This window comes from Lathyrus oleraceus, chromosome 3 (assembly GCF_024323335.1).
Source record: "Lathyrus oleraceus cultivar Zhongwan6 chromosome 3, CAAS_Psat_ZW6_1.0, whole genome shotgun sequence".
Classification (NCBI taxonomy): Eukaryota; Viridiplantae; Streptophyta; class Magnoliopsida; order Fabales; family Fabaceae; genus Lathyrus; species Lathyrus oleraceus.
In genome coordinates this window covers 477325033-477339827 of record NC_066581.1, presented here as the reverse complement: position 1 = coordinate 477339827, position 14795 = coordinate 477325033, and the positions used below count along the sequence as shown (strand labels likewise).

Sequence of the window (14795 nt, the reverse complement as noted above, 5' to 3'; positions counted from 1 at the left end):
GTATCACTGTCCACTGCAGAGGCTGAGTACATAGCAGCTGGAAGTAGTTGTTCCCAACTGGTATGGATGAAACAGATGCTGACTGAGTACAATGTCTCTCAAAATGTCATGACATTGTTCTGTGACAATCTCAGTGCCATCAATATTTCAAAGAATCCCATCCAGCACAGCAGGACCAAACATATTGACATTATACATCACTTCATCAGAGATCTGGTGGAAGACAAAGTGATTACCTTGGAACATGTAGCTACTGACCTACAACTTGCTGACATATTCACAAAGGCTTTGGATGCTACTCAATTTGAAAATTTAAGGGGCAAATTGGGAATATGCCTTTCTGAGGATTTATAGAAACCAAGGATGTTAGGGATGTATTGTTTAATATCTCAACCTATTAAACAATTGAAAGTGTGCTATGACTGGACAACAGATCATATCTATGTTACTTGCTGCAAGTGTGGTAACAAGATGTTAAGGGGATATCCTAACATGAGACAACCTATGTGCCTGCTGGAGTTCAAGAAAGTGTTCATGCAGGAGTGGTTCAAGATGTCAGACTCAAAGTCATGGCATCTGATATGGGTGTACCAGCTGTAAAGCAAGAGTGTGTGTCTACTTGATCAAAGTTGTGGAGCAAGATCAAGTGGGTGGTGTCTTGATCACAGCTGTAAAGCAAGATCAAGAGGGGGTATTCTTGATTGAAACTGTGAAGTAAAATCAAGTTTGTGTTTTTGAAAATTGTGTGTAATTTTATTTTGTTTTGGGTCTGTAATTTTAAGTGTTGCTTTGGCAACATTTTTGACAAAAAGGGGGAGTAACACATGTGCCCCAGGACAACAGATGTGCTATGTGCTTGAACAGATATTGAAGATCCTCTAATCCAGAGGTTGTGTTGTAGCTTGATGTTCACCTTCTAAGTGTGTTGATGTGTGCATTCTGTATGTGTGCTGCTGTTTGAAGTTTTTATTTAACTTCTGTGTGTGTGCTGCTAGTTGAAGTTTTTATTTAACTTCTATGTGTGCTGAGTGTGGAGCTATTATGAGTGTATTAGCTATGTTAATTTCTCTGCTAGGATGTGTGTTTTCCGCTGCTGTGAACTCTGTTGTGATGCCAAGTTGTTTTAGCCAAAAATTTGCCAAAGGGGGAGTTTGTAGATGTTTGATTGGCTGCATTTTGTGTTAAAACACTAACTGTACTATGATGTCTTGACTGATGTCATGACATGCTTTGTAGATGTTTGATTGGCTGCATTTTATGTTAAAACACTAACTATACTCTGATGTCTTGACTGATGTCATGACATACTTGAGTAGTATGCTGCAGGTTTAGCTAAAACATGATTTACTGAATGTCAAACTAGATGTTATGACATTCATCCCTGACAGCAGATACTGAGGTATAGAATAGTTGGTTGTCTGTTATAACTCAGTATTTAATTCAGTATGTTTATCAAGGGAATAACAGACCTAGCATAAGGCCTACTGTCTGAATGTCAAACTGAATGATATGACATTCATCATTGACAACATATACTGAATAATAGGCAGGTTGGTTTTTCTCTGCTACAGTTCAATATTTATTTCAATCTGTTTTTCAAGAGGATAACAGACCTGGCATATGGCTCATTGTCTAAATGTCAAACTGGATGTTGTGACATTTATTTCTGTCAGTTGATACTGAAGTACAGACTGGTTGGTCTTTTACAGTACAACATTTAGTACAGTCTGTTTTTAGGAAAATAACAGACCTAGCATATGGCCTATGTTCTGGACGTCAAACTGAATGTTGTGACATTCATTCCTGACAGCATATGCTAAAGTGTAGAATGGTTAGTTTTTCTGTTTCAGTATTTTTCTCAGGCTATTTTTCAGGAATCCAACAACTGAGCTAAAATCCAGGAAACTAACAACTGAGCTACAATTAATGAACCTAACAAATAGCCTATTTGTTAGCACCCTAATATGTGGAAATTAGGTTAACTTGCTTAACCTTATTTTTAGGAAATACAAGTACAAGGCCCAAGTGCTGCAATATAAAAGGATGGCAATACTTCTTTCAGAATTCAGGGGTTTTAAGCGTGAAGCATTCATTGTTCCATCATACTGCACAGCTGTATTTTATGTGTGTCTTGTATTAGGTGTATCTTGTGAGCCAAGCAATTATCACCTAGATGATTGCATTGGACTAGGGTGTTCATTGAGTTGTAAGAGTTGTGTCACTCTAAGCTTTTAAGCGTGAGTGCTGTGTATCTTGATTAAAGCTGTTAAGCACAATCAAGAGTTGTTTGAAGTGTAACTTCACCATTAACTTTAATCTAATTAAAGGTTGTAATCACTATGGTGATTGAGGGGGAGTGAGTAGGAACTCTGGTCTTAGTTTAAGATTGAAATTGCATTGGGTAAGTATTAAGTGATAGGATTAAACATGTGGTTTAAGGCCTGAATTAATACTGCTAATAGTGGATTTCCTCCCTGACTTGGTAGCCCCCAGACGTAGGTGTGTGTGACACCGAACTGGGTAAACAATTCCTTGTGTTATTTACTACACTTACATTTACCTGCTGTTTACATTCCTGTCTGCGCAGAATCGGATGTCATAACATCCTGTGTGACATCGATAGTCTGTTAACTAGAATTTCATGATCTTTGACACAATACCCGATCCTATAAAGGATTGTATTCTTTTTTTCAAATGCAAGAAGGTTGCATTTCTCTTGATCGTGATTATAATGGTATCAGTGTTTCGAAAATAAAAACCATGTAGCTCAGACTCGAATGTTTCACCGTTGCAGTGAACGTTGACACTATATAATGATGAAGATGACATTGTGCAGATGAAAACTATTTTCTTACTGCAGATGAATGTGAGTGAAGTGTCTTGGATGTTGATAGTAAGACACTTAAATATATGGTATCAGTCTCACATGCTAGCTAGCTCGGAGTGACGTGTTAGACATACAAGATAGTCTGAGATGACGTGTCGGACATGCAAGCTAGTCTGAGATGATGTGTCAGTCATGCAAGATAGTCTGAGATGATGTGTCAACCATGCAAGCTATCAAGAAGTGACTTGTTCAACCATACATAAACACACAAAACATAATATTTGACCTAATCGTTGTTAAATAGAGTAAGGATCCTATAATTCTATGTCAATAAGTACATTTGAAGTCATATGTGTTAAGATGCTCCGTAAATTTTTCATATCGAACTTGTTGAGAAGCTCTAAGCAATACTTCGTTTGACTTATGAGAGTTCCTTCTTCAGCTTGCTTAATTTGCAATCCTAAGAAATATGTAAGATTTCCCATGGGCGACATCTCAAACTTTTCCTGCATCAAACTTGCAAACGCTTGACAAAGAGATTCGTCAGTAGAACCGAAAATAATATCATTAACATATGTTTGAACTAAAATAATATGCTTTATTTTGCGCCTAATAAATAAAGTGATGTCTACAGTACCACGAATTAATCCTTATTTGATTAAAAATATACTAAGGCACTCATACCGAACTATTATTAGAATTTGTTTGAGATTCTAGAGAACTTTTTTAAGTTTAAAAATATAATCAGGATTATCATGACCACCAAAATCAAAAAATTAAAAGTTATTGACTTTTTCATTTATATAGTCGTTAAAGAAAACATATTTAGTATTCATTTGTCAAACCATTGCTCAAATTTTTTAATTTCCATCACCAAATTTAAATGTAATAAAAATAATTAGAAACAGGTACAATGTTTAAATTTAAAAATTTATCCACGTAATCTAAGAAACATGAAAAAGGGGAACAAAGACCTAATTTTTTTTAAAAGGTGACTATAAAATAGAAAATAAAAATCAAAATAGGATATTTTGTCCTAAGGTGGATTTAAGGAAAAAAAACTTTTAAAATATATTTCATATAAGAATATATTAAAATAGATGGGTGGGTAGTTAAAGAACTTGTTTAGAACCGTTCTCAAGTTCTGAGGGATTGAACCCTTGATCAAACACTTGCACCCAATTAAACCAACTTACAACAATGCTACAATTGTTAAGATGAATGAACAATTTAGCAATTATTCTCTTTCAATAAAATAATGTTGATTCGTTTTAATTTTTAATGTACATCTTTTAATTTTATCTTTTAATTAATATTAATTTTATCATATTCAAATATATAATAAAAGTATTTTAGTAAAAATATTATTCTTTTTTTTTATTTGTTTATTTTTTTTAATATATATGAAATGATCAAATGGATTACTCATTACAGATCAAAGAGGATAAATATTTACAAGTAAACCGACTAAAAATCGAAATTATTCTTTTAGAAGCTTTAAACATCTAAAAGTAAATATACATGATATAGGTTTAATTAAGTTCTTACACACAATGAAAAATACATATTTTTACTAAAAATAAATTTTATTGTTATTGATGTGTTTTCCACCTAGAATAAAATATTCTTCCACCATGTCACTAAAATTCAAAATAAATACTAACTCCGTTTTTTATTATAAGTCATTTTAGAAAAATATTTTATACCACACTATAAATCATTTTATATTATAAAATAAATCATTAATAATATTTTTTCTATTATACAATTAAATATTTATTATTCTGTCTCCTCAATTACGTTAATTTGTAAAATTCTTCATAATTTCTCTTTTTTTATACCATAATTATTATATTTTTTAATACGCGTGAAAATTCAAAAACGACTTATAATAAAACGACTTAATAAGTGTGAAAAGTCAAAAGCAACTTTTCAATACATATTTTTCATTTCTACGTCTACTTAATATTACTTTCATCATTCTCAATACTGTATAAGGGATATTTTAGTAAACTAATCATTCTCTTTTTTATTTATTTATTTTTCTTAATCTATATGAAATAGTCAACGGGATTTGCGGGAATACTTTAAAATATTTAACATTAATTAAATGACTAAGTTGAAAACAAATATTTAATTACTAAAGTGACAGGTTTTAGTCATGGCACCATTCATCATGGGTTAGTGCTTCATCCTAAATTCCAGTTTGCTTTGTGAATGTTCCTGCATGAAAGTTATTCTTCAATCCTAACATCAAAGTCCTCTCCTCCGAGGTGAGTGTCACCAGCAGTGGCCTTGACTTCAAAGGAATTATTCTTAATTGTAAGGAGAGACACATCAAAAGTCCCGCCACCAAGATCAAAGATGAAAATAGTTCTCTCTTCAACACAATCAGCTCTCTTTTGAAGGCCATATGCAAGAGCCGCCGCAGTTGGCTCATTGATTATCCTCATAACATTGAGACCAGCAATATCACCTGCATCTTTGGTGGCTCTTCGCTGCGAATCATTAAAATAAGCAGGTACGGTAATCACTGCATTCTTAACAGGAGACTCCAAAAATGCCCCGGCAATCTCTCGCATCTGTGTGAGAATCATGGCTGATATTTCCTCAGCAACAAGGTGTTTTTCCTTACCCTTGTAGCTCACTAGGATTATCGGTTTGTCATTATCCCCAGCAATGACCTTAAAGGGCCACAGTAAAATATCATTCTGAATAACAGAATCTGTATATTTCCTTCCGATCAGCCTCTTTACATCTAAAAATATTAAATTGGTGATGTATAATTTGTTGTCAGAGGTAAAAAAAAAGCCCAAAAAACATAACAGCTATAGTAGTAAATGAAATAGTCTTCCTTAGGAACTAAAACTATATTATGTACACACACTTTTCAGTCCTACATATTTCACATCAGCATGATTTTAGTCTTCCTTATAAACTAAAACTATAGCATAACTAAAAATGAAACAATATAGAATAACAAACATAAAAATGAGTTACCAAATACAGTGTTGGTTGGGTTAGAGGAAGCTTGATTTTTGGCAGCATCACCAATCAATCTTTGAGTGTTGGTAAAAGCAACACAAGAAGGTGATGTTTTGTTTCCTTGATCATTGTGAATGATTTCAACACGGTCCTTTTGTTCTTGCCACACTCCAACACATGAGTACGTCGTACCTACGTCAATTCCTATTGCAAGCCCCTCATGCTTTTTGGGCATTCTCTTTCAAGTAAATGAAACTGATGAGCTTGAGTTGGCTTCAAACTTTGGAGAAGAGATATAATAACACTCTATGTAATTGAGATTGGTCTTGAATTTATATGTGTACATTCTCTTCTTTGTCCGTTCAAATTGCATGCGTATAGAAATTGGGTAGAAAAAACTGAAGTGATAGCTGTGTCTTTTGGTTGGTTTATCCGTTTTTTAACTTATCAAATACTACTACTATTATTGTATTTATTATAAACGTCCTGATCTAAATCTTTTATATAAGGATATGTAAGTCATAGCTCACTACAAAAGCTGTACACACTCACATTTATGTGTAGCTTTTAGTAATTGTAAATTGTGATTACTATCATAAAAAAAAATACACTCTTCATTTCTTATTAATAATATTCTTAGTTATTGATTGTTAAGATTGAAATACCTTTAAAACTATATATATATATATATATATATATATATATATATATATATATATATATATATATATATATGACTTTTACCAAATTATCCCTATTGATAAAATATAGTTGTCAAAAAAATTTCTTGAGTGTTGTAATAATTAGGGGTTTAAAGAAGAATGAATAAGAAAAAAGAGAGAGCAACTATATTGTGAAAAAGAATTTTTATTAACGGAAAAATTGCAGTACAGTACATCGCTATGTTTAGACTTATATCGTTACAGGTATATATAGGCAACCAAAGATAATTCACTAACTGCAGTATTCGACTCTATAGAATACATGCTTACACATATTGACACTCATGTTGTATTTGACTCCGTCGAACACAACTTACTTCTACTTAGCTTACTTCGACTATGTTGTCTAACACAACTATGTCAAATACAACTTTCCTACTAAAACACTGAATTACATCTTCTCATCCTAGTGCTTCTCTTCAACTCATCAAATCTGACTTTCTTCAAGGGCTTGGTAAGTATATCAACTTATTGCAATTCTAATTTGCAATTCTCAAGTTCGAGTTTTTCTTTATTTACTGGATCCCTGAGGAAATGATACCTCATTTCCATTTGCTTAATTCGACCATGATACACATGATGATTTGTTAGGTCGATAACTAACTTGTTATCGACAAACAACTCCATTTTCTTAGGTTCCATGATCTTGAGTTCTTCGAACAACATCTCTATCCATATTGTTTCACATGCTACATATGATGCAACCGCGTATTCAACTTCACCAGATGTTAAAGCCACAGTGATTTGCTTTCTTGAGCTCCAAGAGATTAGTGTTTCCCCAATCATGAATATGTTGTCTACAATACTCTTCTTTTCATCTTGATCTCCACTGAAGTCTGAGTCGGTGTAACCATGAACTTCTGCATCTATATTGCTATTCTTTTGCCTTGACATAAGCACACCATGATCAATTGTACATTTTATGTATATTAACACTCTCTTGATTGTAGTGAGATGTCATTCTAAATATTTTTCCATGAATCTGCTCAAAAGTCCAACACTTTGACAAATGGCTGGCCTGGTATTACATAAATACCTTAAGGATCCAATGATTTGCGTGTACATTATTGCACTTACAGACTCATCATTTGTATCCTTTCTTAATTTTGCTCCAATCTCCAATGGTATAATCCTGCATTATAATTACTCATCTTGAATCTTTTTAAGATATCTTGGACAAACTTTGCCTGGTGCAGGAACACTCCTTCACTTGTGTCTTTAAACTTCATCCCTAAGAAATACGACAAATTACCTAGGTCATACATTTCAAATTCCTGCATCAGTTTGAACTTGACCCTTTTTATTTCTGCTTCATTTACACTTGTAATCAGTAAGTCATCCACATACAAGCATATAATAACTTGATTGAGTCTGCTTGCATTGTTGACATACACTCCATGTTCTGAGACACATTTTGAGAAATCTGACCCAATCAGGAAGCCATCTATTTTGTTGTTCTAATTCCTTATCGCTTGCTTCAAACCATATAGAGCCTTTCTCAACTTGTACACCTCTTATTCATGTCCTTTGATTTTGAATCCTGGTGGTTGATAGACATAGACCTCTTCTTCCAATGGTCCATTCATAAATTCTCACTTTACATCTAATTGTTGTAGCTTTCATCATTTGTATGTTGCGGTCATGTTTTAGGGCAAGGTAGGCATGTTGGACCAACTTGGCCATTGCAAAAATTGAGGTTCTTGCTTAGTGAATTGTGTCTTGGACATTGAAACAAAGTTGAATAGGAACTTATTTAGGACATTTGGCTCGAAGTGGAACTTAAAATCTTGTGAAATGAGAAAGTTATGGTCTTTGGAACTTTCCATAGGCCATTCTTACCAAAATGTGACTAATTAACATGACCTAAAAATGTGATTTTAAGATTCCTTAATTTTTATGATGCAATGATGGATGTTTAATGCTAATATGATCATATCATGATGTAAAATGAGGCTTGCAGCTTTGTGGGATGTTTTAAAGTCATGTGCATGGGTGAATCAAATGCCTTGAAAATTCAAAAACCATGATCAAACCAAGTACTTGTAACATGAATTGAATGAGTGGTTGAATGGTGAATTATGGTTTTAATTGTCATGAATTTATGTTGAATGAGTAGGGGTATGATAGGGTAATCAAAATGAAGCATGGTCAATGATCAAAGGATGCCATAATTAGGGTTTCTTGAACCACAAACTTCATCAAGAACCATGGTCAGACAAATTAGGGTTTGGTGATGCAAGAGACATATTTAGATGTTTCAAAGGTTTGGGACATGAACAAACTTTGGATTTTAGGGGTTCTCAATGACATGGTCAAGATCCATGGTGAATCATGACTTGAATCTCAAAAATTGAAACTCTGTTTTGGATGGTTCAGCTCGGGTTTGCAGCAGAGTGTTTTTGGCTTGTGAAGTTGGTTAAATGAATGGAACACATTCCCCTATTTATAGGAAATGTGATGGAGTGGTTTGGAAGGAAAAATGGATAAAGTTTGATCAGAAAAGGGTGGTGGCTCGAAGCGTGCTCAAGGTTGAAATTTGTTGGACAAGTGTGGTTGTGTTCAGACATGGTTTGCCCTCCACTCAATATATTTTCATCCTATCATAGAAAAGGAGGGACCAAGGGCTTGAATCAGAGTTGTGCTAGCTTTTCCATTTTTCCATTTTGGGAAAAAAGTTGCCTTTGACTTTGGTTTCGATTTGGCTTCATGTGGACCTGATCCTCTCCATTATGACTTGCAAATGTGTCTTGGTATGTTTAGAAACATATTTGGAACCAAATGGGATCATAACAAAACAAGTCTAAAGGCCCAAAACATGATTATGAAAAATTTGGCTGAAGCATGTCTGGTTTGTGCATCATGGCAAGTCAACAACTTTGAACCAAGGCAAAATAAAATTGACTCGTGCATTTTGCATGAAACTTATGCCAAATGTTACTTACCATGTCCTTCACTAGATGCAAAATGAACCAGGTCAAAAGGACTAGGGTTTGGAAATGGAAATTTGGTAAAGTAGTAGTCTTGGTCATGTTTTATGACATGGTAGGTATGTTGGACCAGCTTGGCCATTGCAAACATTGAGATCTTTTCTCAATGAATTAGGTCTTGGACCTTGAAACAAAGTTAAAGAGGAACTTATTTAGGACATTTGGCTCAAAGTGGTACTTAAAAATATTGTAAAATGAGATAGTTATGGTCTTTGAAACGTTCCATAAGCCATTCTTGTCAAAATGTGACCAACCAACATGACCTAAAAATGTGATTTTGAGATTCCTTGTATTTTATGGTGCAATGATGGGTGTTTAAAGCTCATATGATGATATCATGATGTAAAATGAGGCTTTGAGCTTTGTGGGATGTTTTTAGGCCATGTTCATAGGTGAATCAAATGCCTTGAAAATTCAAAAACCATGATCAAACCAAGTACTCATAACATGAATTGAATGAGTGCTTGAATGGTGAATTGTGGTTCTAATTGTAATGAGTTGATGTTGAATGAGTGATGGTATGATAGGGTAATCAAAATTAAGCAAGGTCAATGATCAAAGGATGCCTAAATTAGGGTTTCTTGAACCACAAGTTTCATCAAGAACCATGGTCAAATAAATTAGGCTTTGGTGATGCAAGGGACATATTGAGATGTTTCAAAGGTTTGAGGCATGAACAAACTTTGGATTTTAGGGGTTCTCAATGACATGATCAAGATCCATGGTGAAGCATGGCTTGTACAAGTCAATGAAGGTCAAGAGCAAGAGTTAGGGTCATTGGGTGACCAGATGAATCTTGATGTGTCTTCAAAGGGGACACACCATTCAATTAGGGTTTTGGAGAGTGAGTGAGATGCCTTGAATGATGCTCCAAGTTTGTTGCATGCTGGAGGATGGAGATTAGGGTTAATGTGGCTTGTGCACACCTTAACATGATCAGAGGGTCTTAAGGCTTCACAAATGAATCACATGCCCTGGGTTTATGGATTATTGAGAGTCATTAAATACAAATACATATGGGATGATATGTATAAAAAGTATGCTCATGAATTGGGGTTTAAGACGGTGATGTAGAGGTAGGGTATATTTGAGGGTATGACATTTCCCAGTCCCTCAGAATCAAGATATGTAATTATGTTACAATTTCGAACTTCAATTCGCTGTAAATTTTAGAACCAAAATCAATCACACACGCTTCACACTCACTCGTGTTTCCCTTGGTATATCCCGTGGATCTGAATCGAAACTCTAAATACTAATTATTGGTGCACAAGAAGGAAGAAGATGAAGATGTAAAAGAGAAAATTTTGTAACTAACTTTTAACAGATTTGAAGAAAAACAGTTACGAATCAGATTCTGTTACAATTACTTTCCAAAAATTGAAACTTGGGTTATATACTATCAAAACCTAAATGACATTCAAATGCAAGCCAAATTAAACTCTAAATGCAACTCAAATGAAAATGAATTATATCTAACATAATCGACCCTGGTATTTCTACAAATATTTTATTCCATAGCACATTCTAGGGGCTCCAGATGGATCCCTACAACATTGGATCTTTTCAAGAGTCCTTGATTGGTCTGTTGGGCGAACATGTGCAGGTCAAGGACCATATCGCACTCGAAACAACATTTGACTCAAAGGCGAGTGACATAACCATAAAGGTAAAACATCTTGTAGTAGAAACCACACCCCATACAAAAACATCATAAGGAGGCCCACTCTCAACCTACTTGGGGTTGTCATGTCCATCATCCACTTAAGTAAAATATCAAATACCTAATGGTTGTGTGGGTACGGTAAGAGTCGATCGTCCAAGAGCATTATTTAAGTAGCTTGAAATGGATGACGTCAATACAACAAGTTGTGACCCAAGATTAGGGAAAAAGTGGAAGGCTTAATCCAACCGAAGATTTGGAAGAGGTCCAGATTAGGCCCTTGCATTACTAAGTCACTCACTAGTTTGGCATCTCAATAATTAATTTATTTTTAATATTTTTTATTTTCAGTTTTGTTCCGATTCGGTTTCATTTCGATTAAGTTTATTTATCATTTGATTCGATTCTTAAATTGTTTGTGTAACATGATTAAGTTTATATAACCATTCAGTTATTTCAAATTCAACTCGGTTTAAGAGCTCAAATGTATTCTTAATAGTCGACACAAAACAATAATTCTGCAACGGAATACTAGAATTCATTAAACCATTAAACTAAAAGAGGATTTAAATTTTTTTTATAGAAAAACCATTAAACTGCCAAGAAACCAAACCGTCGTGAGTTCATGCAAGATGGATTTTTTTCATCCTGTGTGCCAATTATTATGACATTAAGAACTTAGTATATGATGGTAGTAGAGTAATTGAGAAGAGTATTGAGAAGTCACGAAATTAACACTCTTGTAGACAAACCTGTAAATTAAATAGGATAATGAAAATTCATCCGTTCATATACGAAGATAATTAAATTATCTTCATGGAATCAAGACAGACACATGCAAAGTACAATTATATAATCTAAATGCTTGCACATAAGTTACTATTCCACACATGCTAAGCTATTTCTCTTTCCTTTTTAGAGTCTGACTTCAAATATTCTTCTAGACAGTCTTCAACCGATTGAAAAATATGGCCAAAAAATACAAAGGTCCGGCTATTGGAATTGACCTTGGAACAACCTAAGGAAACAGAACTACACCTTCTTTTGTGGCTTTTACTGGTTCTCAAAGGTTGATTGGTGATGCTGCTAAAAATCAGGCTGCTTCAAACCCAGCCAACACTATCTTCGGTAATCTATCTTTTTGTATCTTCGTGCATAGTTTATATATTATTTATATCTATGATATCATTAGAACATAAAATGTATATATAATTGATATTTTGATTGTTGTAGATGCAAAGAGGTTAATTGGAAGGAAATATAGTGATTCTGTTCTCCAGCAATTCCTCCTACTCCTCGCGGGGACATTCCTGTCAAAGTATGTTTTTGTATAGATGTTGATGGTATTTTAAACGTCTCGGCGAAGGAAGAAACTAGTGGGAATGAGAAAGATATTACAATAACAAGTGAAAAGGGAAGGTTATCAACTGCTGAAATAGACAGAATGATTCAGGAAGCTGAGAATTTTAAGGTTGAAGACATGAAGTTTATGAAGAGAGTTAAGGCGGTGAATGATTTGGATGATTATCTTTACAACATGAGGAAAATAATGAAAGATGATAGTGTTACTTCTATGCTCAAACCAATTGACAAAATGAAGACCAATTCTGCAATGATAAAAGGGAAACAGTTGATTGATAGCAAGCAGGACCAACAAACATTTAATTTTGTGGACTTTCAAAAGGTGCTTGAGAGCATCTTTGAATCAGCTATGAAAAAGATCAACAAAGATTACTCTGTTGAAGAAAGTGAGTGAGTCTTAAGTTCGGGAAAAAAATAAGGGAAAAAAAGAGAATGTAGGAGAAATATTTGAAGGATTTGATAATTTTTGTTTATGATATAATATCAAAATTAGTCATTCAATCAAAAAATAACAATTATAAATCTTTTTATAATATTTTAAAGAACATTTTTATAAAAATCATTTTTAAATATTTTTAAAAAATCTATTTTTTTAAAGTTAAAACAGATGAGACTTTATCTTATAGAAGTACATAAACTGAACAATAAAATCAGTAACTTTTTAAAGTTAATGGATTTAGTGACTAAATCACTTAAATATTAGTTAATAGTTAGTTTTATTTTTAATTTTTAATTTTTTGTTAATTATTAAATAATAAATACGAACTAATAACAATTAATAGTTTGTATAATTTTGAATAGTGAAAATGATATAAGATATAAAAAAGTGTAGTAAAAATCTGTCAAATATTAATTAAGTATTAATTTTATTTCAAAATTTATAAACTCTTTTGTTAATTATTAAATAATTAATAGTTTGTATAATTTTGAATAATGAAAAATCATATAAGATATAAAAGAAGAGTTTAAAAATGTGCGTGATTTATTTTTCTTAATCCGCAAAAAGTGAAATAAAATAGTTTTTATTAAATAACTAAAATAAAATAAAATAAAATAAATGAATATAAAAAATTAGTGGAAAGAAATTATAAAATGTAAAATATAAAAATAGGTGGTTAATGAGAAAAATAATAGTAAATAAATAATACATAAATATAAAATTGCTAACTAGTGAGACATACAAATATATAAACATAAATAAAAATATAAAATGTAAAATATAAAAATATAAAATTATTCTTAATTTTAACGCCAAAATATTAGATGATTTAGCAATTATTTTTATATATTAGTAATTGAACTCGTGCGATGCACTGAAAAAAATTTATTGCAATCAAAATTATGAAAAAAAATTAATTGATGTACAATGGTATAAAATATTTTCGATGGTCGTGCATCACCAACCATTTATAAATTATATTTTAGTTATTTATAAATTAAAAATCAAACACTTATAAAAATCTAACAATTATGATTAATTATCGTTAAAATATTTTAACAATAGTTTTAACAAAAGAATAATTCTCCATAAATACTCGATGCCTTACCTCTTCTCATACAACATAAACTAATAGAATTACCAAGACAAAATCAACTTTAACAATAGTTTTAGCAAAAGAAAATTATATTATAAGATGCTTCAAAACTGGATTTTTTTTAAAAAATAACCACCATTTTTAAAATTAATTCTAAAATAATATATTTTTTTTTTCTTTCAAAATAACCACTTTTAAAAGAAGATGCATCAGATGAATTGGCACATCCGTCTTGAATCAAGAGGAGGCGCCAAGGTCTAAGACGTCTGTATTGGAAGCCTCATGAGGAGGCGCCAAGGCCTATGGCGCCTGCATTGTGCCTCATTGTAAGACCCCAATTTTGTCCCTAAGATCCCTCATGGCCCATATCATATCATATCATGGCCTCAAGGATCATTGCATACCCTAGCTTCCCTCATAATGGGTGGGATATCTTGTGAGTGTGATTCTTGATCACCAAGCATGTATAGCATTTGTATATCATTGCTTTTCATATGTTTACTAACCAAAAGTACAAAAATATTGTCATCTAACCATGTTACTTGCAGATGAAGCAAACTAGGTCAAAGCAGTCAAATCAGGCATTGAGCCATTGATGGTGGCCATTCTTGAAGAATTTGGACACCATGATCATTCATAAAGAGTTCATATAAGTTGTGATATCATTTGGAATCAAGATCTCAAGTGGAAGAGGCTTGGTATTCATCAGAACTT

General features: G+C 32.8%; 1 protein-coding gene across 1 annotated transcript; it reads right to left on the bottom strand.

Annotated features, from left to right (window-relative positions):
- Positions 1-5033: 5033 nt before the first annotated feature.
- LOC127128253 (heat shock cognate 70 kDa protein 1) lies at positions 5034-6047 on the bottom strand. The gene is made up of 2 exons (XM_051057477.1): positions 5828-6047; positions 5034-5585 (listed from the first exon to the last, which is right to left on the bottom strand). Exons 1-2 carry the CDS (start codon positions 6045-6047, stop codon positions 5062-5064), a joined length of 744 nt encoding a protein of 247 aa, XP_050913434.1. The 3' UTR covers positions 5034-5061.
- Positions 6048-14795: the final 8748 nt, after the last annotated feature.

Excerpts from the sequence above, each read along its gene's own strand:
- LOC127128253 (XM_051057477.1), bottom strand. The coding sequence starts at position 6,047 with ATGCCCAAAAAGCATGAGGGGCTTGCAATAGGAATTGACGTAGGTACG. Across the intron at positions 5,586-5,827 it reads CCCAACCAACACTGTATTTG|ATGTAAAGAGGCTGATCGGA; the intron begins GTAACTCATTTT and ends TAATATTTTTAG.